This window comes from Dipteris shenzhenensis, chromosome 5 (assembly GCF_047967505.1).
Source record: "Dipteris shenzhenensis isolate YYH24624 ecotype China chromosome 5, Dip_SZ_1.0, whole genome shotgun sequence".
NCBI classification, from domain to species: domain Eukaryota; kingdom Viridiplantae; phylum Streptophyta; class Polypodiopsida; order Gleicheniales; family Dipteridaceae; genus Dipteris; species Dipteris shenzhenensis.
This window is the reverse complement of record NC_141600.1, coordinates 46,495,534-46,518,807: the sequence shown is the minus strand read 5'-3', so window position 1 is coordinate 46,518,807 and position 23,274 is coordinate 46,495,534. Positions and strand designations below refer to the sequence as shown.

Genomic DNA, 23,274 nt, shown 5'->3' with positions numbered 1-23,274 from the left:
TTTAGAAGATTCCATCAGAAGGTTGCAAGTGTAGACAATCATGAGCTTAAACAAAAAAAACTAACTAACTAGCTTCTCCGCAACGAAAATCAAGACTATATGCTTCTCAACAAATAGCTTTCAAACGTTTTGGTATTAAAAAAGCGTGCCAGTAAGACAACAGCGTCACCGTCGTCCTCAAAGAATAAGTTTCTACCAGGAATAGATCCAGGCCATAGAGCTTGGCAGAATTTCAAAATCGACTGCAGCTGGTCAAAAAGCTCCTTTGAACTTGCGACCTTAGGATGGCCAGCATACTTCCACAAATAAGACTTTAAAGAGCCAACTTCTTCAGCTAAAACTGCATCCATTGTTTCACTTATCTGCAGGAATTGATCTACCACCTGCAATATAGTCAAGCCCACACAAAATCCTCAGCATAAAGGAGAAGTTGCAAAGCAACATAGGAGTAGAGCGTCGAATGTCTAACTAAAGTACAAATAGGTACCTTTTTTTCTTCGTTTTCAGGCTTGAATAAGATCGGTATCAGACTCATTGCACTCTGTTTCAATCTTTTCCAGCTGTATAATAGCACATGTACTTCGATATCCGCTTTGTACATAATTCTCCAGATTGCTCTGTGGCATTCCAAAAATCTGAAATAAGCCTCATCTGTCTCATCAGTCCAGATAGGATGGCTGCATGTAAGTACCTCTTCTTCAAAGGTTCTAATAGACTGCAGCAGCGGATATAAAATTCCAACTAGGTCATTTATGACCATCGATCCCATTTTCCTAGATGAGTGGCCTGCCTGAAACCTAACTGACTGGATGACCACAGGCTCCATTCTACTAAAAGCAATGTTTTCAACCTGTACGAAAGCGTCATCCTCGGTTTGCCATTGCATTAAGGTGCGTCGGAGTGCACACAATTTCTTAACAAGAGGACCTTTAATTACCCTCCCTTCAGGTTCATTACATGTAAATTCTTTGTATGAACATTGCCCTTTCTCATTAATACAAAAATGTCTATTGTCTGACCATTTTACAACATCCAGTTGCCCAGCTATCTGCTTCGAGGTTGGGTGTTTCAGTTCTCTCTCAATAACCTTGCAAAGAAGTGTTAAAGATTGACAGTAGAATCCTAGTTTTTCTGATAAACACTGCAACCATACCAAACGGATCTTCCTATCAGATGTGTTACAACCTCGTTCCATCATCCAAAGAGCGGCATACATGACCATCCGATCGAAAGCAACCATGTCTTTCTCAGGTAATATTTCTTCATTTCCAACATCAGCTGATGACGGATAAAGAAAAAATTGAAACAACCGAGCAGGAAAAACTGAAGCAATAGCTTTCTTGCTTACGATCCAAGAATACAAACTCTCCCTTACACTGTTGGTCTTCAAATATTGAAACCAAGAAGACAGGATTTTGAATGCGACCTGCTCCCCTGTCAACAGTTCTAGATACATGCAATCCCTCATCACCATTGCACCTTTTGACATTCTGCTAAGCTTGCTAATGTTCAGTGGCCGTGGCCACCCACCAGGATGTTGCAAGGTTGCTTTGGTCCGTGAAACGGACACAATGTTCATTTCTGAAAAATGAGCATTGAAAATACCCATCGAGGCAGTTCTTTCTTTCACATCCTCGAGGCTTCGAGCGTATATCTGCTCCCAGCTGCATCTTAGGCTCCACAGTAATCCAGAACCTCTTTCAAATAGCTGCTTGAACATCTGCACCCAATGGGAAAGTTCTCGAAGAGAGAAACGATGGTTTTTCAGTGAAGTATGTGAAAGCATTTTCATTTCTGTATGGGCTTTGCACATTGCTTCAACAAGAGTAGCACTAGGTAATCCCATGTAAACCAGATACCGTCTTGCATCTTGAGCCCCAGTCCTTAATTCATCAAAATGGTTACATGTGCTCAGCTCAGCATCTGCTCCGTTAACCAACCAGTGAGGCTGCATTATAAAGACTTCAACTCCGCGATTACGCATTGCTCTTGAAACCTCACCCTGACTAGGATCTACAGTTAAAAATAAACGGAAGTTGGGATGGGCACGAACCACCATTGCGTCACCATTTATAAGCCCTCTCTCATTTATCAATATACTACCGTTTGGCTCCAAAAGAGGATTCAATCTGTCAAGGACCTGCCCATGAAAAGATCATATTAGCTGATGACAATCACAATCATGTTTGAAGTAATTCATTCTAATTTGAGTTATCTGCAATTCAAAGCTTACCGTGGGATTACATAAGTTAGCATTTTCAAGTAAAACCCAATTTCCACATTCTACTGCCTTTAACAGACCACCATCAATCCATTCGAACTTTCTGGAGCTCCCTTTTTTGCTCAACTTATTCTTCAATTTAAGAAGCTCGTTTTGCAGACCTTTGATGTCCCCAGAAAGCCTCAAAACGGGCACCCCGGGGATGGAAATAGTCTTTTCTAGTTGGTCCAAAACCTTTGAGACCAATTCCATTGCTAATGGATCCAAAAAATTGCTCTCCACTTTCTGCTGCAAGCATGCTGCATTAAGAGAACTGTCCTCAAATCGAAGATCAATGGACTTTTGGACGGTAGACCAGGCTGCTAATATTGCCTTTACAGATGAAAGCACCCTCCCAACAGAAAAATTATCATTAGAAGCACTTAAACACAAGCTACAGGTCGTCTGTACAATGTAATGCACTTTTTTCAGTAGATCCTGCCAAGAACGGATAAAATCAAACTGCTCAAAGCAGCCAAGCAACTCCGTAGTGTCTGTGCCACTTGACAGTGTAAACTCCTGAAGCGGATTCCCAGTAAGCTTTGCCAGCAGCCTTACCAAAAAGGTCTTCCCACAAGCAGGAGGCCCGACTAAAATGGACAACCATCCGTGCTGCACACAATGCATAATAGATTCCAAATATTTAACTTGTCCAGGAAGAAACATAAGGTCATCTTTGAAGTTCCAAGACTGGGCTTTAGCTGCACGCATCAGGCTAGCCGTGCCCACTTGCAAACATTGTGAATCAAGAGATATGCTTGGAAAAGCGTCAATAGCTGGAGGATAGCCAAAAACTTCATGGTAAAGCTTTACAACATTGCATCGATCCTCAGCACTTCGCATCCTCTGCAAATAAACAACTTCAAGGAAACTGATTGCATTCTGGCTGTCATCTTTTCTTTCTGCAAACAAGGGACAGAACAAAATATTCAATGCACTAACCAACGACATATAGCAATAAAAGATTAGAATGTAGTAAAGCACCACATGCACACCTTCAATAAGGGAACATGAGCGCAGAACATCACGTAGATTGAATTCCCACGGAGCACCAGAATGGCCATATACACGAGATACCATAGTATCCTCATAAATTCTATTATTGAAGTGGATCAGCTTTTGAAGATAGTACTTTGGGATTGATGGATGCAAGGAACTACAAATAAATAAAAAGTCGTCTTCCGAAAGAGTATCAACATAGACCTGAAAGTTTCAAAGCTTACATTCAATTCATCCCTCTATATCACGCAAGGAAAATGCTAGCATTCTAAGACACATACGTGGTCGTACCTTGGTGAAACGATTCAGGAATGATCTTGGAAGACTTTTCCTGCCACCCCCCTGATAAGATGGATTTTGACAAGCAAAGACACGGAATGTTGGAGGACATCTGAAGGAGCGGCCAAGTTCTGGAATGAATACCTCACCACGATGGTCAAGGCAGGCATTTAAACCCTGGATTCCCACAAAAACCAGAGAGTAAAAACATATGTCCTACATATCTTCTCTGTGCAAACAGCATAAATTCAAGTCAAATAAGCCAAATACATCCCAATACCTCCAGAACTGATTGAGATGCAAGGTTCAATTCATCCAAAACAACCCAACTCCCAGCCTTCAATGCCTACAAAAAAGGACCCAATACAAAACAATAAGTCTCTCTCACACATGGGCAAAATTGCAAATACATTCTACTTTCTTTCTTGAGAGGAGAGAATAAAGCACAGACTTGTCCATTTTCAGCTACAGCAGAGATTATCCCACATCATACTTTGTCCTTAAAAGCTCTAAATGAGAAACCAAAGCTCAAAGAAAAAGAACTCTTCTTTTGTTTTGTAGACTTTCACAGCCAGCCTTTGATAATGCCCTCAACTTGCTAATTTCCAGATGCATGCCTTGGTGATGGACCAAAAATGCATTAGCATTGTGACAATGTGTTTAATGATAGGCCATTTTAGCACATATGGCTTGTCCAAGAACATCCAGGGCAAAACTAGGGACCAAGCACATTGATTAGATACCTCAGGCTCCATGGACTGCATTCCTCAATATATGCACTCTCATCTCATCATCTAGACCGGGCCCAAGCTAGCCCTTCCAAGAACATTTGTTAATCATTTGAATTCACACAAGATGAAGTTGGAGACAACGGCTAATGTCTGCATGTGTGTGTGCACTGTGCACACAAGTTCAGATACTTTTGCATCCTTGTGCAGGGCTTATGCACACACACAGGCACATGTGCATGATCATGTGTATGCATGCATCTGAAGATGTGCATATATACATATGAGCATGTATTCATATAAATGCATTTGTGAATACATATACAAATAAAGTATATAAATGGGGTGCATAAATCATATGAGTATCCATTTTACAAATATATGTGTGTATATTTGACTACATGAACATCCAAATTCAAATTTTTAGGCATCCTTGGGTAGAATTAGAGTGCTTTAATTAAGTTTGTGTATCTATACCCTACTTATCGCCACTCTCAATCCTGGCCTTAATTTGCACTCAATTTACATAAAGATTTCACATATGTCGAGCTAATAGCATGCCGTTTCCAACATGTCCCCACACATCAATATCTATAACGTGGCATTATGGCCCTATGGTGTTTGGTCTCCGCAGCCCAAGGTGCCATTGAGGTAACCATCAATAATATGGGGAGCCAAACCCTAGACTCCAGTAGACAATTTGGTCCAAACTTGACTTTCCAAAGACTTTGGTAGGTGTAGTTACATGGTCCTATTGGATATGATCATTACTATGGTGTCCTTAGAAGTTTGAGCACTTGCTCTACAATCAACTTGTGTGGCTGACCTATGCACTAGGCAAATTTTTCGTGGACATCTTGATAATCCTTAAGGTTGACACTTTCACCAACTCACACACTTACTGCACCAAGATGATTGTAAAATCTAAGTTTAGACTATTCCATATTAAACAAACAATCTCAACCGAAACAACTAAATGTTAGCATATCAAGTTCTAATCATATAAACAAGTTGTTGACCCAAGCTTGCCCGAGGCCACTTGGACTAAGAGAATTTTGGCTGAGTGCACAAGCATGAGGAGCACTTGGGTTTTGTCTTTCTAACAGTTTTGATACCACCAGCGTGGCAAGAGATGGTAGGAGGAGTCTCTTGAGTCCACCGCAGTGCTTCTTGATTCCGGACTCCGAGGCCTATAAAGGAATGCATAGAGTCCCATGGAAAAGGAGAAGAAAAGCTTGTGCGTAGAAGAAGAAGAAGAAGAGAGGATCGACGATCCGTGATTGGTAATTCATGATTTGGGACTCGACATTGGCAAGATACGTTTCGTCTTCTCCTTCATGCTGTTGTCTTCCATTTCACCTATTCATATATGTAATGTAGTAGACCAAAGACTTGGACTCCGTGATGGCCTTGACTGTGTGGATGCACCGCTTGGTATGATGTTGGATTATTCCGCTTGTGATATGCTTGGCTACAGAAGGGAACCAAGAGGATAGCACTGGGTGTTGGTCACTTGCACAGCCCTGTTATGTGATGTGATGTCAAATAGCCTTGTTAAGATATGAGCACAAGGTGCAAAGCATACACATTCTTCAACTTTTTTAAGATACAAAATACCCTTTCTTTAATTTATTTGGTGCATAAGTGTGACTTGAAGATCGACAAAGGAAGCCTCTAAATGAAGCCCTTGCGATTCCCAAAAGTTTAGCCGCCATCAAAGCCTCAGTGGTATCAAAGATGCAGAAATAGCTTAAACGTCATGAAAGCATGACCCACGGGTTCTTAAAGTATTAACTCAGCAACAAATACAAAATGGAAAACGGTCTAACTTGTCGGCTCTCAAGGCATTCTTGAGAGCTTATCATAAAAATATCAATTTGCATAGGATAGAGGAGTCGAAACAAGAAACCCATACACTATGCCACCACTTCTCTATTTGAATGGATCTTCCAAATGGAGGACAAAATCTGAGGCTATAAGCAAGTTCTGGCAATTCTCAGAAGATGCTCTTTCACCATAGAAATAATCACCATAGAAATAATCACCAATATTTCACGACCATAGAGATAATCAGAAGATGCTCTTTCAAGAACAGTGAGAATCTATGGCTGAGTACTCAATATGCTGTCTCAGGCTGTTAGTTGTTTGTTTTTGAATGAGCTTATGTGACCTGTGCAGGGCATGAGAGAAACATAAAATGACACTCTTTCAGGCTGTTAGTTTTCTGTTTTCGAATGAGGTTACGTAGCCTGTGGCTTGAAAGAAACGTGAAATGACAGAGAGCATACTTTGCAGACTGGATGCAGATTTGGATAGACATAAAAAAGCAGCAAATCGTAGGAATACTCACAGGTTAAGCCAATGCAAGAGGGGTCGAAGAATCAGAATTCAATCGCATAGCAAGGTCAGCCTTGGCCAGCAGAAGGGGTGGCATGCTGCAGCAGCTCTCGACCGCAGGGTGACTCCTTGGAGATGGTGCAAATTTGTAGTATAGTTCCCTATATGGATGAGATGGGCCTACATAAGAGCAGCTTCTATCCTCCCTGTGATAAGTAACCCATATATACAGTCATCCCTATATGGATGAGATGGGCCTACATAAGAGCAGCTTCTATCCTCCCCGTGATCAGGGATGGAGATTGCCTTTGATTTCTCCTTGGTATGTAGGGATGTGGCTGAAGTAGACAAGTGGCAAACCAACCGTAGGGGGATTTTCACTTTTTTTTCTAGTTGGAGCAAAATGAGCCATCTTAGTCAATCTATCAACTATTACCCACATAGAGTCATGACGTCTATGCTTTCTACACCAATCCACAATAAAATCCATAGAAATGACTTCCCACTTGCCAGATGAGATATCCATTGGATGAAGAAAACCACTTTGACTTAAGACACTCTCCTTTACTTGGCACTTATGGCACTTAACAACATAATCATGAACATCATCATTCATAGAAGGCGAAAAGAATTGTCCCTTCGAAAGACCGTAAGTCTTCTGAATTTGCCAGTCAATCTTTGAGTGTTAGACCCAATCTCAAAGGCATCATGAGAATGGATCCTAACCTAATGATATCTAGAACGTAAGTCAACCTTCCTATAACACTTAGTTCCTTGTAACAAATCAAAGAGCTCATCCATGTGTGGGATTGGACACTTTTTCAATTCTTACCTTATTAAGAGCATGATAATCTAGCACGATAAACCAATCTTTCATGTATGCTAAAAAGGACAAAAGTATGTATAGACCTCCACCTGCAGCTCCCCGCCCCTCCGCTCCTGCTCGCCCTCCCACCCTGCTCTCTCCACCCTTCCGCTCCTGCTCCGCCCGCCCCTCCACTCCTGCTCGCTGCTGCCCCGCTGCAGCTCCCCACTCTGCTGCCTCGCAGGCAGCTCCCGCTCCCGGCCTGCTGCTCCGCCCCAGCCCGCTCCACACCCATGCAGCCCACTGCCCTGCTGCGCTCTCCCACTCCACACCCCCCGCACAGCTCCTTACCCTCCACCAGGGCTGCCCCCCGCGCTGCCCACTGCCCCCGAAGCCCCTCCGCCCCTGCCTGCCTCCTGCACCACCTCTCCCCCACCTCTCCACCTCTTCACAGCCCCCCCCCTCTCATGTGACAATGTATTCATCAAGGACATCAAATTATACACAACATTGAGTGCATCAAATAAAACTGAATAAGACATATGTATAGCAAACGTAGGTGCATCACAACACATGTGATGTAGATGTCATTGGTTCAAGACACTTGATCCGAGTAGGGGATCTCCATATGTTTATCTTAGAGACAATCGTCCACTTCTAGTTAAAGGAACTGGTGACATAGCAATTCAACTTCCAAATTAGAAGGTAAAGTTAATTTGTAATGTTATTTATGTGTCATGACTTGCCATGAGCCTCTCTTTCACCTCTCCACCTCCGGCTGCCCCCCACATTGCAGCTCCTCCTTCGCCTCTCCACCTTCATCCACCTCCGACTACCCTACCTCCCTCATCCTGGGTGTGCTTCCCACTATGGGGGGGGGAGCCTGTGCTCCCGCTCCCGATCGCATACTAAAACCTGCATCAAGGGGACACGAATCAGTCCAAGGCAATGGGAAAAGTCAAGAAAGAGACGGATAAAGCTCTATCCCTACTCCGACTTCAGCCCCTGCTTCAGTTTCAGTTCCAGCCTCAGCTCCCTCTATCTCTACTTCGACCTCAGCCCCCGCTTCAGTCTGAGTTCCAGTTCCAGTCTCAACTCCCTCTACATCCTCACTTTCGACTTCCGCTTCCACTTCAGCACTAGTTTCAGCTACAGCCTCTACATCCCCAGCGATAGCTACAGCCACTATCAGTCTCATGCCCGTGGCACCGGTTGTATCCTTCCCTTCCTCTCCTGTTACAGCTCTCACACCACTCATGACACCTACTTTGGAGGTGTCATACATTGCTCTACATCACGCTTCACTCTCCCCTCTCCCTCTCAATCAGCCCACACCCCCACATCCCATTGGGACTGCCTCATCCATTCCACTGTCATCTCCGTACCTCACTTAGTTCACCCAGTCACCACCCAGCTTCCGAACTCATCCCCACACTTTCATGTCACAGCCATCACAGTTTCAGCTACGACACGGGTGGGCTGATACACCAAAGGCTTGGGATACCTTGCTCATGAAGGTACATAGTGTCCGTGAGCGCGAGATGGAGCTGACACGCTTCGCACAGGAGCAAAGCCACATCATACAGGAGCAGACAGGCTCGAGCCATTCGGAAGCAAGCTGGTCTCATTCAGAGACTCAGACAAGATATCTTGCAACTCCGGCAGGAGGTCACAGCCATCCACACAGTCCCAAGGAGTTACCCAGTTGTCGAGGCACAGATTGCGAGCATGCAATCTGCTATTGAGGAGACATCCATATGGGTTGATGTGGCCGAATGGGCACCCACTAGGGTAACCATTTCGGCTACCCTCATGGAGCAGCAGCAGAGAGCCAGTAAGGCTCTCAACATCAGAGTACGCGGGATTCCACGCACTGAGGCTACACTGATGGCAGATGCGATTGCTTTCGTGGCCACTACTCTAGGTGTGGCTGAGCACAAGATAAAGAGGGCATGGCGGGTGGGGAGAGACCCCAACCGAGAGCAACCCCTGATCATACGTTTCCATGACACTCAGGCACGACTTTCAGCTCGACGACGCATGTCAGTCCTTCGACATCAGCCAATGATCTCCATGGATGACCCTCTACAGGTTGAGGAGAGACGCGCTTTGCTGCAACAAGGAGATCAAGCCCGGAAGGAGGGGAAGTGGCAGTGGTACGAGAGAGACGACTTCTGCCAGGCCCCCGTAGGGCACCAACCCCCTCCCCTCCCCCACATAGGGAAGCGGGGTCCATGAGACTCAGATATCCGAGGCCCTATCCTACACCATGTGAAACTGTAATGGTACCTTATGGTCAGAACCAGGGAACTTCTCGGAATCCTATACACGTCACGACATAGTTTTTTATACAGAGACACATCAGAGTCCAGAGCGCCTACTTCCAGTAGTCAACGGATACACATGGGAGTCTGCCTATGGGAGTCTGCCTACAGAGATGAGACGAGGGATACAGGGGGGTTCGAGGGTTAGGTTGCAGTCCTTTCCAGATCCACACTTTTGGGGACCATTTCAGTAGACCAGAGAGATGTACATTCCAGGTTTCTTTGGATCCGGATTCGGCACACGAACAGCAGAGATCTGTTTGTTGCAGTTTGCTACTTCCTCCCTGAGACCTCCCACTTTGCCAGAGATATCCGAGGTGAGGATGAAACATCTCCATTTGCTGCTCTTTATCAGTCCATTGTTGACTTCTGTAGCGGCAGAGAAGACCTCCTAGTGGGGGACTTCAACGCGGTATGCTATAGGTTTCGGCTGACAAATGAGGTCCATTCACATCTTATAGGCAGGCCATATTAGACCTCGGCAGGATGCATGATCTCATTCTCTATAATGGTCTTGCTAGATGGCCCACCTCAGGTGGTTTCACGTGCTTTCCACATGGGGGAGGCTCCAGCATTGTTAATTACATCATGGGATCCCGTGCCTTCACATCTCGCATCACTGACTTCACTGTAGCATCTCTCCCTTCAGGGACTGATCACACTTATCTTTTATTTAGCATCTCCACTCCACGTCGCATAGCACCTTCCACCCCACTGTGTTCTTACTCCACCTACCATGATATACGCTTTGACCACGATCACTTACCTACTTACTCTGGCCGTCTGTATATACTTCTCGCTTATATAGACTTCATATCCTTTTTAGAGGATCGTGCTCCCCTAGTCACCCGCTCACTATACGAGGCTTCCCTTCACGCTTTCCCCCACACCACCTGCTCCACCCGTCCACCACTCCCTAGGACCGTACCCTGTAATAGATAGTAAGATGATGAGTGTAAGGCTTCACGCCGTCAGCTTAGATTCGAAACCAAAAACAGTCTTCCAAGGTAACCAGATACGCTACGCTAGTACCGTAGACTGGTACGCAAAAAGAAGCTAGACTTCGTTCGTCGGAACGAGGAGCAGCTACTAAACATTTTGTTTGGTAACAACTCTAAGGACTTTTGACGGAGATTTCTAAAAAGACGGTCCCCCTCACCACTCACTGACACGCAGGTCTGGTTTGATTATGCACGCACACTTTATGACATCCCAAATCAGCCAGTCCCTAACCTCTCACATATGCCACGCCCCACATCCTGCACCCTCTTCACTAGGGGAGGGGTGAAGGATGCCGTAATGAAACTTGATAATGGCCGAGCGAAGAATCATGAGAGACTATGCACTGAGTTCATTGCATATGGAATTAACCTCCTAGCCCCGATCTTAGCAAAGCTCTTTAATGAAGTTGTTTGTTTAGGGTTTGCATGCACTTGGACCATTAACACTATCTCACCCATCCACAAGGCAGGGTAGCCCATGAGCTCGGAGCACTACAGGACCATTATGATTGGACATGTCATGTCCAAGGTTTATGCATCAATACTTGATTCCGATGTCAGCGGATTTGTGGAGCATCGAGGACTTAGAGCAGTAGGACAGGCCGGATTCCGACGTGATCATGCAACCATGGACCACATTCTCACGCTCAGTTGTATCATCAAGGAGGCGAGGGCACGAAAGCAGAGGATTTATTATTGCTTTGTGGATTTCCGCAAGGCATTTAACACGGTTCCAAGAGCCCGCCTCATACAGCGCCTACAGGACTTGGGTTATGACCAAGAGATCATCTGGGCTGTCATGGCACTTTACGAGAGAGTTTTAGGCAAAGCCCAGGCACAATCTGGGTGGAGAGACGAGATCACGAGCACTATCGGGGTCAAACAAGGGTGTCCATTATCGTCTACCTTGTTTGGTCTCTACATTGATGAGCTTGAGACAATGATGCAGACACAGGGGGGTAGGTTGCTCTCTTGTGGGCACGTCGATCCAGATATTGCTTTACGCAGATGTCGTGGCTCTCTTGTCTTCCTCAGCAGAGGGGCTCAAGAGACACCTTGACGCACTACAGTCCTTTTGTGAGTCTCGTGATTTGAAGGTCAACCTAGGTAAAACCAAGGTTATGATCTTCAATACATCTCGAGCCGTCATGCGCCAGGAGCAGTTCACATTTGATGGGTCACGTGTTGAGATAGTTTCATCATACACCTATCTTGGGGTTGTCTTTGCCGGACCCATCTTCACACTGAGACCTGAGGGGGTAGCGGGGGGGTAGGGAGGGGGTAGCGGGGGAGAAAGAAAGAAGAAAGAAAGAAACTATTATTATCGTCCTCTGGGGGCCTGGAATCGACCCATGGGACCCAATGGAATGTTACAAAAAGTCTCCTTTGAAGAAGGGTGGAGTGGACAGCTAGCATGTTGCTACCTGTGTAATACATCGGTCATGGTATGCAAGGACCTTGGTAATGTGATTGCCCAAGGCTACGAGGTAAGGATGGGAAAGCAAGCTCTCCAAACTGTTGTAATGCTGCGTGACATTGCTGAAATCTTCTCTTAGATGCTCATATCGCTCATATCGCGGAGAGAGAGGGGTAGTGGGGGGTAGCAAGGGGTAGCGAAGGGGGTACGAAGGGGTAGCCGGGGGGTAGCGAGGGGGTAGCGGGAGGGTAGCGAGGGGTAGCGGAGGGGGTAGCGGGGGGGTAGCGGAGGGGGTAGCGGAGGGGTGCCGGGGGGTGCCGGGGGGGGGAGAGAGAGAGAGAGAGAGAGAGAGAGAGAGAGAGAGAGAGATTATTGGCTGCAAGAGGCCTCACGGGCCTATGAGACAAAGTGTGAATCCAAGAAGTACCTCATATAAGCCACTGAGGGCTGAAGCAAAGGGTTCACTAAGACCCTTGCTAAGAACTGAAAGCTGAAAAACTGAAAGCAAGAGCTAAAGCGCTAACATGCTCAGCTAGTGAACAAAATACTAGAGTAGCAAAGTAACGGGAGCGTGTCAGGCGCTTAGGGCTAGCACTCCTAGTACGTGCTCAGGTTCCATATATCAAGGTAACCTAGTGGCACTTTGATGAGATGTGAGAAGCTCTCGTATCTGTCTCTGTCGAGCTGTCTCATGACATGGGGGAGGGCATGGTCTCCTCAATCTCTGAATCCAGTGTACTACGTCAAGAGTGATTCCTCGTCTATGGCAGTCACCTCTGAGGAGGGATGAGATAGACCGGACCTCGATCGTGTGTCCTTTGGGCTCTCTCTGCATCGCACGTGGAGTGCGTGTCCCTCGTGCACCTCTACCACTGATCCATGTACTCTCATCTCATCAAGCTCCTCTCCCTCGGCTACGCTGGCAGCTGACTCACATGCATAGAAATCTGTGACACAAGTCTATGATCTGCCGATGGTGACCTGTGGCATCAGCCCATGCTGCTCTATGGCTTGTCACATCAGTGTGTCTCTCTGTCGGCGCATCTCAAGCAGGTAAAGCCCAACACAGACTTGATCGTGAAAATGTATCAACCGTGCGAGTGGGCCAAAGCCATGTCCCTCCTGAAAGAGGCAATGATATCGTCCTCTAATCTCATAGTAGACTGGGCAAACAAATAGAAAATGTTCCTTTGTCTCGATCTCCCCCATCTGGCATAATGTGCAGCTCCTTTGCTCTCTCGATATGCCTGCAGCTCTCCCTACCTCAATCCGTAGCTGATGTGATGAGACTCGTAGCTGACCGATGGCGATCCTCAGTGCATGTGAAACTCTCCTGTCCTCAAGATACCGAGGTCTGATGACAAGACCGTGCTCTGAGATCCTCAGAAAGTGATCACGGTAGAACTAGATCTTGGTGCAGAGCTCCTCTCCTCCCCAAGCCCTAGATGTATGGAGCCGGAGGAGGTCCAACTGTATGATACGGTTGATCTCATCTCGTGGGATCATCTCGGGTGGTATGTCAAGGCTGTACTGAAAGGGAGGAAGTCTATCCATCTAAATGCCGTGACTACCACACCATGTGGATACCCATCCGTACCATGCTGTATCGACACCACTCTCTGCTAGTCCCCGGATGACTCTAATGCTAGTCTCGGTAGTCTCCACCGGGGTAAGGACCAAACTCTGTGGAGAAACGTGACCATCCGGAAGATAGCATCAACCTAGAGGAAGGTCATGGCGAACTCTCCCTGTATAATCTGATGAGGGACTGAGGGTTTACGTCGAATCATCCTGGATCCCATGGTCACCTGTAATCTCTCAAATCTCTTCCATTTCGTCGCTGAAATGTCACTCCCCCGGAAAGGTGCTGCGTACATGGCAGTCAGTCTCACTAGTGTGTCAAAGAGCCAGCCCTTCGTCGGGAGGTCCCGGAAGTGTGCCTGGAAGCATCGTCTCTCTAGTCAAGCCAGAGCACCCCGTCCTCGTGTGAGCCGTGCCGTACCTGCATGGATCATCGTGAAACCTGGTCTAGTGAACACTATCCCCAAATATGTGTAGGATTGCATTATCTCCACAGGCTCGCCCCCGTATGTGAAACTATGGTGACGGGATACTATTGTTCGCGAAGTGTTGAAGATCATAACCTTGGTCTTCCCAAGGTTAACTGTCAGGTCTCTCTCTTTGCAGAACATCTCCAGAGCCTCTAGATGTTTCCGCAGCCCCTCTGTGGAGGATGATATGAGGACTATGTCACCGGCATACAGCAGTATATGCACCATGATGTCAACTAGGAGCGAACCCTCTCCGCCTAATCGATCAAAAAAAGAAGTGATCTCGTCGATATAGAGCCCGAAGAGAGTTGGTGACAGGGGGCAGTCTTGCTTTACTCCGATGGTGCTCTCAATCCAGTCTGACAAGCCTCCTGGGACGCGTATCCTCCCTCTGATAGGCTCATATAAACTCATGACCCCCAAATCATGATGGCTAGGAGCTATAGTTTCTGTAATCTCCTGATCAGGGGAGAGCGTGGGACAATGTCAAATGCCTTACGAAAGTCTACAAAGCAAGTGTAGACTTTTTGATGCTTCGACTTCGCCTCCTCAATAATAGCCCTCAGGGTGAAAATGTGATCCACGGTGGAGTGCTGTCTCCGAAATCTTGCCTGCCCAAGTGTCCACTGTTTGTGGTCCTCTGTGTGACTGCTGATCTCCCTCTCTAGTACCGAACCATATATCTTAGCCAAAGTATGGCCAATCATAAGAGTATGGTAGTTACCAGTGTGCATGGGATCGCCTGCCTTGTGTATCGGTACTATGGTGGTAGTGCTCCAAGTAGGCGGGAAGCCATGGCATGCAGCATGATTGAACAACTGTGCTAATATCGGGGTCAGAATCTCTTGCCCATGCGCAAAATGCTCAATGCGTAGTCCCTCATGATCCGGTGATCGTCGATAGTTCCCAGTGTGCATGGCCAATCATAAGAGTACGGTAGTTCCCAATGCGCATGGGATCGCCTGCCTTGTGTATCGGTACTATGGTGGTAGTGCTCCAGGTAGGTTGGAAGCCATGGCATACAGCATGATTGAGCAGCTGTGCTAATATCGGGGTCAAGATCTCTTGCCCATGTGCAAAATGCTCAGTGCGTAGTCCCTCATGATCCGGTGATCGTCGGTTATGAAGCCGGAGAAGGGCAGCTCGTATATTCTACAGAGTAAACAAATGGCATGTGGTGGGTCTAGGCATACAGGACATATCAGGTGGTGCCTGACCTGGGACATCATGTAGGGAGCATGCATATGTGTGCCAGACTGGGGGATCTGTGATGCGAATGGGTGACTTTCCTTCTGATAGGAGTCCCCATCCCGTGGTAGGATCTCCTCCGCGAAAAGAACTGATCACCTCGTCCATCATGTGCATGAGGAAAGCCCACTTCTTACGCCGTGTCACTCGGCGTGAGATCCGATGTGCCTCTGGCGGAGTCAAATGTCTCAATGCTATCTCACGTGTAAGGTGGGCTCTCATCTCTCTACACTCATCATCAAACCATGGATTTTGGGGCATCTTCCCATCTAGAACACATGCAGATCGTGTCATGGGAAAGGATCTGGTGGCAACATCATGTATCACCCAAGTGAGAGTGTCTGATGCATGTGCGAGGTTCATCCCATCGCCAAGTAGTACTGGAAGCTCGGAAGCCAGGTGGCTCATATACACCGTGTCAAGAGCACGGTCAAAATGAATCTGGACACGAGCGGGTGGTGGAGGGGCCCTCCTCATGACCGGCGTGGCGACCAATATGCAAAAAGTGAGATATGAGTGGTCGGCTCCAAGTGGAGGAGGTGGCACCATAAAATCATGTATCCGTGGGGCCAATGCCAGTCGGTCGAGCAGGTAGTCTACCGTACTACTTCCCCCTCCATGTGGGAAACAAGTGAGGCCACCAGATGATCGCCATCTACGAAGACCACTATATATGATCAAGTCATGTACGGCTCCCAGCTCGAGTAAATGTCTCCCATAAATGTCACTGGTGCATTTGCATCTACATCTGCCAACTGCTTCACGATCCCCAACTCTGCTGCATCCATCTCCGGTACTATGAGGGAATCCTCATCGAAATCTAATAGGCCCACTTGTATGTTACCAGTTTGTGCATTGAAATCACCAAGGAGGAGAGTGTCCTTGTGTCTGGAGAACTCCGTGATATCATCATGAATAGTCTCATATGGGCTGTGCCCATCGGTGGTGACCTCTCGTGCATAGGATGATGTTTCTGGGGGAAAATAGCATACTACAATGCAGGTCGGCTATGTGTCTGGTAACTGGATGCGGATCCACATGTGTCGTGCATGCTCCACCTTTTGTACCATAGAGAGGAGTGGCCTCAGATGTGATCTGAAAAGGATAGCCACACCTCCAGATCCTCGTACCCCACTATCCCTCCTCAATTCCCTCCTGTGGGCAAACTCCCATGTGTATCATGTCACTGTGGGTAGCCCTCTCTCTGGGCTCTCATGTGTTTCAATATAGAAGATCGCATCTCTGTTATGGTATGTCTCCAAGAACCCCCAGACCATAGGGTGCCATTACAATTCCACACTAGCATCAATTTGTTTTGCATACTCGCCACATCGTTCAAACAGCGTCATTTGCTGCTGTCCCCTTCTCCTCCTGATGCATCCGTGCCTCTTTTTCTACCCTCTCACGAATGATCACCCTACCATCTCTGTAAACTGCCCATTTCCCCTCTTGCCTTGCAGCCATCACACGTACCATCCCTTCCCTTCTGTGCTCCTGTTGTAGGAGTGTGAGATCTTCATCTAGAAAGATCCTGGTCCCCTTCAGTGTGCTGCCCGTGTACTCATAAGGGTGGATCTATATGTGGCTGTTCGCAGCTTTACCACCAAGGCCTCGTTGGTGCATCTGTTTTGCCTACTCTCCAGGCTAATTCACAAGTGAGGTTTATTCCCATTTTGTCAAAGAGGATTTTGGTGTCTGCCATGGGGCTATCACCTACTATTAGGCCTCTGACCAGCACATTTGGACTCTTGCAGTCCCGTCGTTTTTCTTCCTCAATTGTTTCAGAAATGATCTCCCTTTTCTTTGGTGTTGTGTCTTTCTTTAGTACATCTTTCCATGCAAGCATATCTGCTGTACCCTTCGTGATTTGTTGTGTGAACTCGGCATGTTTCCCTTGTACCGTTGTTTGCAAAGCTGCCATTTCCTTTTTGAGTTGTTCATTCTTTGATTTCAGCATATCAATGATCTTGTACCCTTCCTCTGACGTCCCCTTTGCATTCTTGAGTTGCTGCATTTGCTCTTTAATGGTGTTCAGCTCCTCGTTAAAAGGTGGCTGAAACTCCCCTTCTTCCCAATGAGCATTTGCTTTCAGTTTGTCATCCTCACTTTGGAGGGCATCAACATGGGCTTCCAATGTCTCAACTTTTGAGGTCAAATTGCTGTTTTTTTCACCCAAAGCACGAGTAAATTCTCACATACCCATTTGTTTTGCATCTCCTATTGCCATTTCCTCATTTCATCTTGCATTTGGGCTCGAAGGTTTGAGAGCTCTTCTTCTCTAGTCTCTCTCAGCGGCGCGCTGGCTACCAAGCTAACCTTGGTGTTTTGCAGCCCAAGGTTGCTTTGCAAGCAACAACCAGGTGCTATGGGCCTCCGTGGCGGGTCAAGGCGCAGCAAAGGCGGGCAGTGTGGCGGGCACTGGTGCAGCAGCAATGTCGAGGTACGGCAAAAGGCGTAAGCAAGCAGGAGCAGGGAAGAGAGCAAGTAAGCAGCGCAGGGAGGGGGGCAGCGTGACAGCGTGGGAGGGGGTGCACGCATCAACGCGAGCAGCAGCAGCAAAGGAGCAGAACGGGGGGGGGGAGTGTGCTAGCGGGCAGGCTGGCTGGGCGAGTAGGTCGGAGCAAGCTAGAGAGGCGGGGAGCTGAGGCATGGTGGAAGGTCGCAGCATGGCGGGGGGCTAGAACTGGAGCGTGGAGCGGCAAGGCAGCAAGGTGCGGCACGGCTTGGAGAGGAGGAGCAACAGGGCGGGGAGCAGCTGGCGTGGCATGGAGAGGAGGGGCAGCAGGGCGGGGAGCAGCTCCAAGGCGAGCAAGGAGGCAGCATGGAGAGAGAGAGAGAGAGAGAGAGAGAGAGAGAGAGAGAGAGAGAGAGAGAGCTGTTTGCTGTAAATGATGGCTTCAATGAGAGATGGAGAACGCTGTTCATAGTGATGACGGTTTCACCAGCCATAGAACCTGTGTGTAAAGCTGAGGAAAAGACGGCGGGACGGAAGAAGACCAAACTCCATTGTCGGAGACTCTCTGAGAACCCTCTTCCGACTCCAGTTCTTCTCCGAAGACAGCCCGGGCAGCCAAAACAGAATCACCACGACACCGCAGACCCTAAGCGACAGTGGCACTCTATGAAACCCATGAAATTCTGCTGTGGATACGATAGAAACTCAATCGATGTCTACAAATGTGGTTGGAAAGAAGGGCAAGGGGGGATTCAGCAGGGCTGCGGAGGGCAGCGGAAGTAGGGAAAGGGCATGCGATCATGGCGGAGAAGAGAGAGCCTAAAGGAAAAATCGACGTCTGATCTTCTCTCGTCAATATTCCCAAGTAAAATAGATGCATGAAGGTTAAATAATAGATGCATGAAGGTTAAAGACACTTCAGCAAGCCAGTCAGTTGCAAGCAGATGTTCACACAAGCTTCATTACCAGTTCAGCAGTAAAAAGATCTTGCATCCATAAGTAAAAACGCTATTTAAAAGATAATTCTTGAAGAGTTTGTTTTTAAGTGTTAGACTTAGCCCAGTTTCAAACTTACCATTGATGTGTGTTACAAACGGACATGGATATACCTGTAAAACTTAGATGTGGCAACTCAAGCGTGTAACTCACTATACTAGGTAAAACGAAAGTAAAGCTGCTAGCCCTTAGGGAAGTCACCCCCAAGGTTACACACTGTCAAACCATCATGCTTAGTAGGGCGCAGGGCACAAGATGGATAATCAAATAAACGACTAAGCTACCTGCAAGAAGACTCCATCTGACCAACCAAATTCTGCCCCTTGGAGACCTTCAGCAGGCAAGTCAGATCCAAGCAGATCCATCATATCTGTCTGCATGCACAAACAATAATAGTGCAATGAATCCTCACTAGCACGATAATAGTGCATGAAAGTTACTCAACAGAAAAATATGGTCTGCAGCTAAGTACCTGTTCAGACAAGTTGATTCTAACAAGAGAATGACCAGATATATTTGCAAGAGCAGCTATAAGGCTGGTCTTCCCAACACCAGGGCTCCCTTCTACTAACACTGCAGAAAACAAACAGCATTATCTTTACATCTTTTTGGGACTTTCCTTCAAATATGCTGAGACACAAATGTACAGTCTTCATGATCCAATTCCCAGCAATTGGACTTGCCTGGTTTGTGTAGTTGCATTGCTCGCAGTATACGAAAAGTATTGATGCCCGTCGTTGGCGCCATTAGTTCGTAGGCCAGTTGATTGGGCTCATTGCAGCCTGCCAATCCAAGATTGAGACAGCTTCCTTCACTAACATAATAAGCCTCGGCCCCCTCAAAGGTGCTATTTCATTATGAATCATACCCATAGAATAGATACCATCTCACAAATCTTTTTTTTCATTTAAACAAAGATTGTCATAAAAAGAAATCAATAAACCACAACAGCTGGCAACCACTTGGCAAAAGATAATATTGAATACTGTTAGCTCAGGTCAACCAAGGATGTCTGTAATGAAGGGGAAAAAGAGGCCAAGTTAGAGGCCCTTTACGTGGAAATGTGAAGGGACTATATAAGTCTCCATCCACCCACTACTATGTACTTTCTGATGTGACATCTAATCTTATCTACTCTCCCTTCCTCTTTCCTACCTACGCACGCTCACTCTCTATCTCTCTTCCCTACTCCCTCTCAATCTCTCCCTCTCTTTCCTACCTCATTCTCTCTCTCCTACCCCTTCTCATCCCTTCTTCCCCTATCTCTCTCTCCTTCTACTAGTCTATTCCCCTTTTCCAAATCTGTCCCTACCCCCTTCTCTACATTGGTATCAGAGTACCTACCTAGGACTCTTGGCCTTTCTTCTCATTCCAAGATGAATCTCTGGTGTTGCTAGCAGTACTATGACGACAACAGCACCGAATAGCTACAGCAAGACCAAAGGAACACCATCGTACAGCCGTTGAAGAAGCTAGACCCCATTGTACAGCCGTTGAAAAAGATAGACGTCACCCAAATCAATGAAGCTAGACGTTGAAGAAGCTAGATGTCACCCCGTAGAAGCAGGCTCTCCCAAATCAACGAAGGTTTTCTGTTGTTGGTCTTCCATCCGTTGAGCCTGTCAAGGTCTTCCATCCGCTTGCTCGCCTTCCGTCTACTAAAGACTAGTCTCGCACCCTTTCGTCTGCTGTCCACCCTTCCGTCTGCTGACGTGCCATCCGTCTCAAATTGCTGCTGTCCATTCGCTCCCCTCAGTTGCTGCTACTCATCCATGCCACACCACGTCTAGGCACCAGCCCATCACGGGTCTCTTGCAAGCGCCATCTCCTTAGCCAAGCCCACTGCTCCGCCACACCACACCCGGCGACGCCTCCTTGCATGCAGCTACCAGAACCTTAGCAATTGCTAAGGTCTGCAAGTTAGCCGGGGTTTAGGTTAACTACGTTAGAGGTTTGGGTTAGGTTAGGTGTAATTAGTAGGTCAGTAAGGACTATCTGGACATAGATGATGCATTTTCTGTGCCACAGAGCACCTTCTTGCAGGATGTCAGGCCATCTTTTGGCTCTCAACTTTCTACATCTATGCAGGTTGAGCCGTCTTTTTTGGGCCGACCCGTTGGTGTGCATCCGGCTAGTGCTCTTTTCACCGCACCAGCGAGTATGCCTGGAGTTGGCTTGGGTTTATATGGCAGCCCACACCCTTGGGAGAGAGGTCAGTCCTCTTCTCAGCCCTTTGGTATGCCATCATTTCGGAGAGATGCATTTGGCAGAGAGACCCAGCCCGGGTTCATGCACCTATCGCTCCGCCAGCAAGCACATATAGCCAAACGCAGCCAACACATCAAATGGCAGCGGCTTCTGCGCAGCAGAGGTTGGTGGTGGGCAGCAAGCCACTTTTGATGACATGTTGGCAGATTCTTTGCGTTCATACAGGGCCCTCCCTGAGGCCATCAACCTTGAGATGCCCTTCTCTAATTATGTGAACCTCAAGCTTGATGATGCCCGCACTTCTGGAGGTTACACACACAAGAATTATGCAGCCAAGGATATCAAGGACAAACTCACAGTGCATAAGTTTAAAGGGGACACTCGCACTCCCAATGAGTTGGAGGAGTGGCTCACGAAGCTGAAAAACTATTTCCGCTTCTACCCCTAGTCTGAGAAGGAGCTCATCATTTTTGCAGGTATGCATATGCAGGACTATGCCCACACATAATGGCGATACATGAGGGATTTGCCTCAGAAACCAACCACTTGGAGGGGTTTCAAAAAATTGATGGTCACTACATTTGTATCTCCACTTGTTTTGGATCAATACTTGGCTGAATTTTATGCCTTGTCACAGACCGGTATAGTCCAAGAGTACTTGCAACGCTTTTGGAGGCTTTCCCTGTTTGTGCAGGACGTATCTAAAAAGGGAAAGCTGTTGCGTTTCATCCATGGGTTAAGTTCTTCTCTCGCTGCAGATGTGAAGGCACATAACCCTCAAACAATTGAGAGGGCAGCTCAGCTTGTGGAAGTATTCGAGCCTAAATATGCTGGAAAGCACAGACATGCCATGGGCAGCTCGCATGCTACGGGGTATGACACTGAGTCGAAGTCTAAGTTTGCTGAGTGGACTGACAAGAAATCTGCAGCAGCACCATTTCCTCGCTTTCCTACTGTCTCGAGTAGTGGAAATGAGCAGGCTGAGATAAAACAGCATACACGGCCAATAATGGACAGCAGAAAGAAGGCCAACTTATGTTTTAAATGTAGCGAGAAATGGACTCCTGAGCATAGGAATGTGTGCAAGATGCGCAACAGTGGTACTACCAAACTCAACATGATCATTGACCTCTCAGATGACGAGGAATTGTTTGATGCCCCAGGTTCTTTGGATACGCCTCAGGATGAGATGGCAAATACACATGATGCAGATGAGGCTCCTGACACTGGAGCCACGAAGGGCACCGACTTTCCTTTTCATCCTGGTGGTGCTACTGCGCATGACACTCATGCTTCGCATTCGTATGAGATTCTGCCCACTAGTGGCGTGAGAGGCCGTAGGCCCACACTCTTTTCTGTGGAGCATCACAATGCAATGCCTTTTTTATGCACATGAAGATGCAGGTGGTAATGCTCCTGTGAATGAGGAAGATGTTTATTGGGATGCCCAGCCAACACTTTATACTATTTCCATGCATGCCCTGAAGGGTGCCAAAAGTGCTGATACTATCATATTAACAGGGATGATTAATGGCAGAATTGTGCATGTGTTGGTGGACAGCGGTAGCACCCACAGTTTTGTTAACTGCAAGACCTTACAGAGGGTGGGACTGATTGCTACTGAGATAGACCATGGGCTGAGAGTAGAAGAGGCCAATGGACAGCATATGATCAGTAGATCTTGTTGCCAAGATGCAAGGATTAAGTTCTCTGATGACTATACATTTGCAAGTGATCTCTTGGCACTTGACATGGGCCCAATAGATGTTGTCCTGGGCTGTGATTGGTTGCAATCACTGGGCAAAATCAGCATGCATTTCAATGCCTTAACACTCAGCTTTGTCCATTGGGATGGATCAGTTACATTGCATGGTATTGCAACTCCTAAATTGCAGGTCATTTCAGCAAGGCAGTTGGCTAGAGAGCTCAAGAGAGGCAGCGCCATATATGCATTAAATGTGTCAGTAACTAAAGAGGGTGGCACTCCCTGTGTTGATGATTGTGATATGCAAAGATTGCTCTCAGAGTTTGCAGATGTGTTTGCTGATTTGCCATCACAGTTGCCTCCGAGAGAGATGTAGATCATGCCATAGTCCTGGAACTTGGCAGTAAGCCAATCAATAAGGCCCCATACCGACTCTCTAAGGTAGAACGGGGAGAAGTGGC

At 47.1% G+C, this 23,274-nt stretch overlaps 1 protein-coding gene across 1 annotated transcript in view; it reads right to left on the bottom strand.

Moving 5' to 3' along the window:
• LOC147902094 (midasin-like protein) overlaps positions 1-23,274 on the bottom strand; it is a 193,926-nt gene that overhangs the window by 103,079 nt on the left and 67,573 nt on the right. The window contains exons 27-35 of the mRNA XM_087374676.1: positions 19,584-19,682; positions 19,373-19,473; positions 19,185-19,274; positions 3,819-3,884; positions 3,551-3,715; positions 3,256-3,463; positions 2,234-3,162; positions 488-2,140; positions 197-383 (exon numbers count right to left, since the gene is read on the bottom strand). Of these exons, the coding sequence (XP_087230802.1) occupies positions 197-383; positions 488-2,140; positions 2,234-3,162; positions 3,256-3,463; positions 3,551-3,715; positions 3,819-3,884; positions 19,185-19,274; positions 19,373-19,473; positions 19,584-19,682 (3,498 nt within the window). The remainder of the gene's footprint in view (positions 1-196; positions 384-487; positions 2,141-2,233; positions 3,163-3,255; positions 3,464-3,550; positions 3,716-3,818; positions 3,885-19,184; positions 19,275-19,372; positions 19,474-19,583; positions 19,683-23,274) is intronic.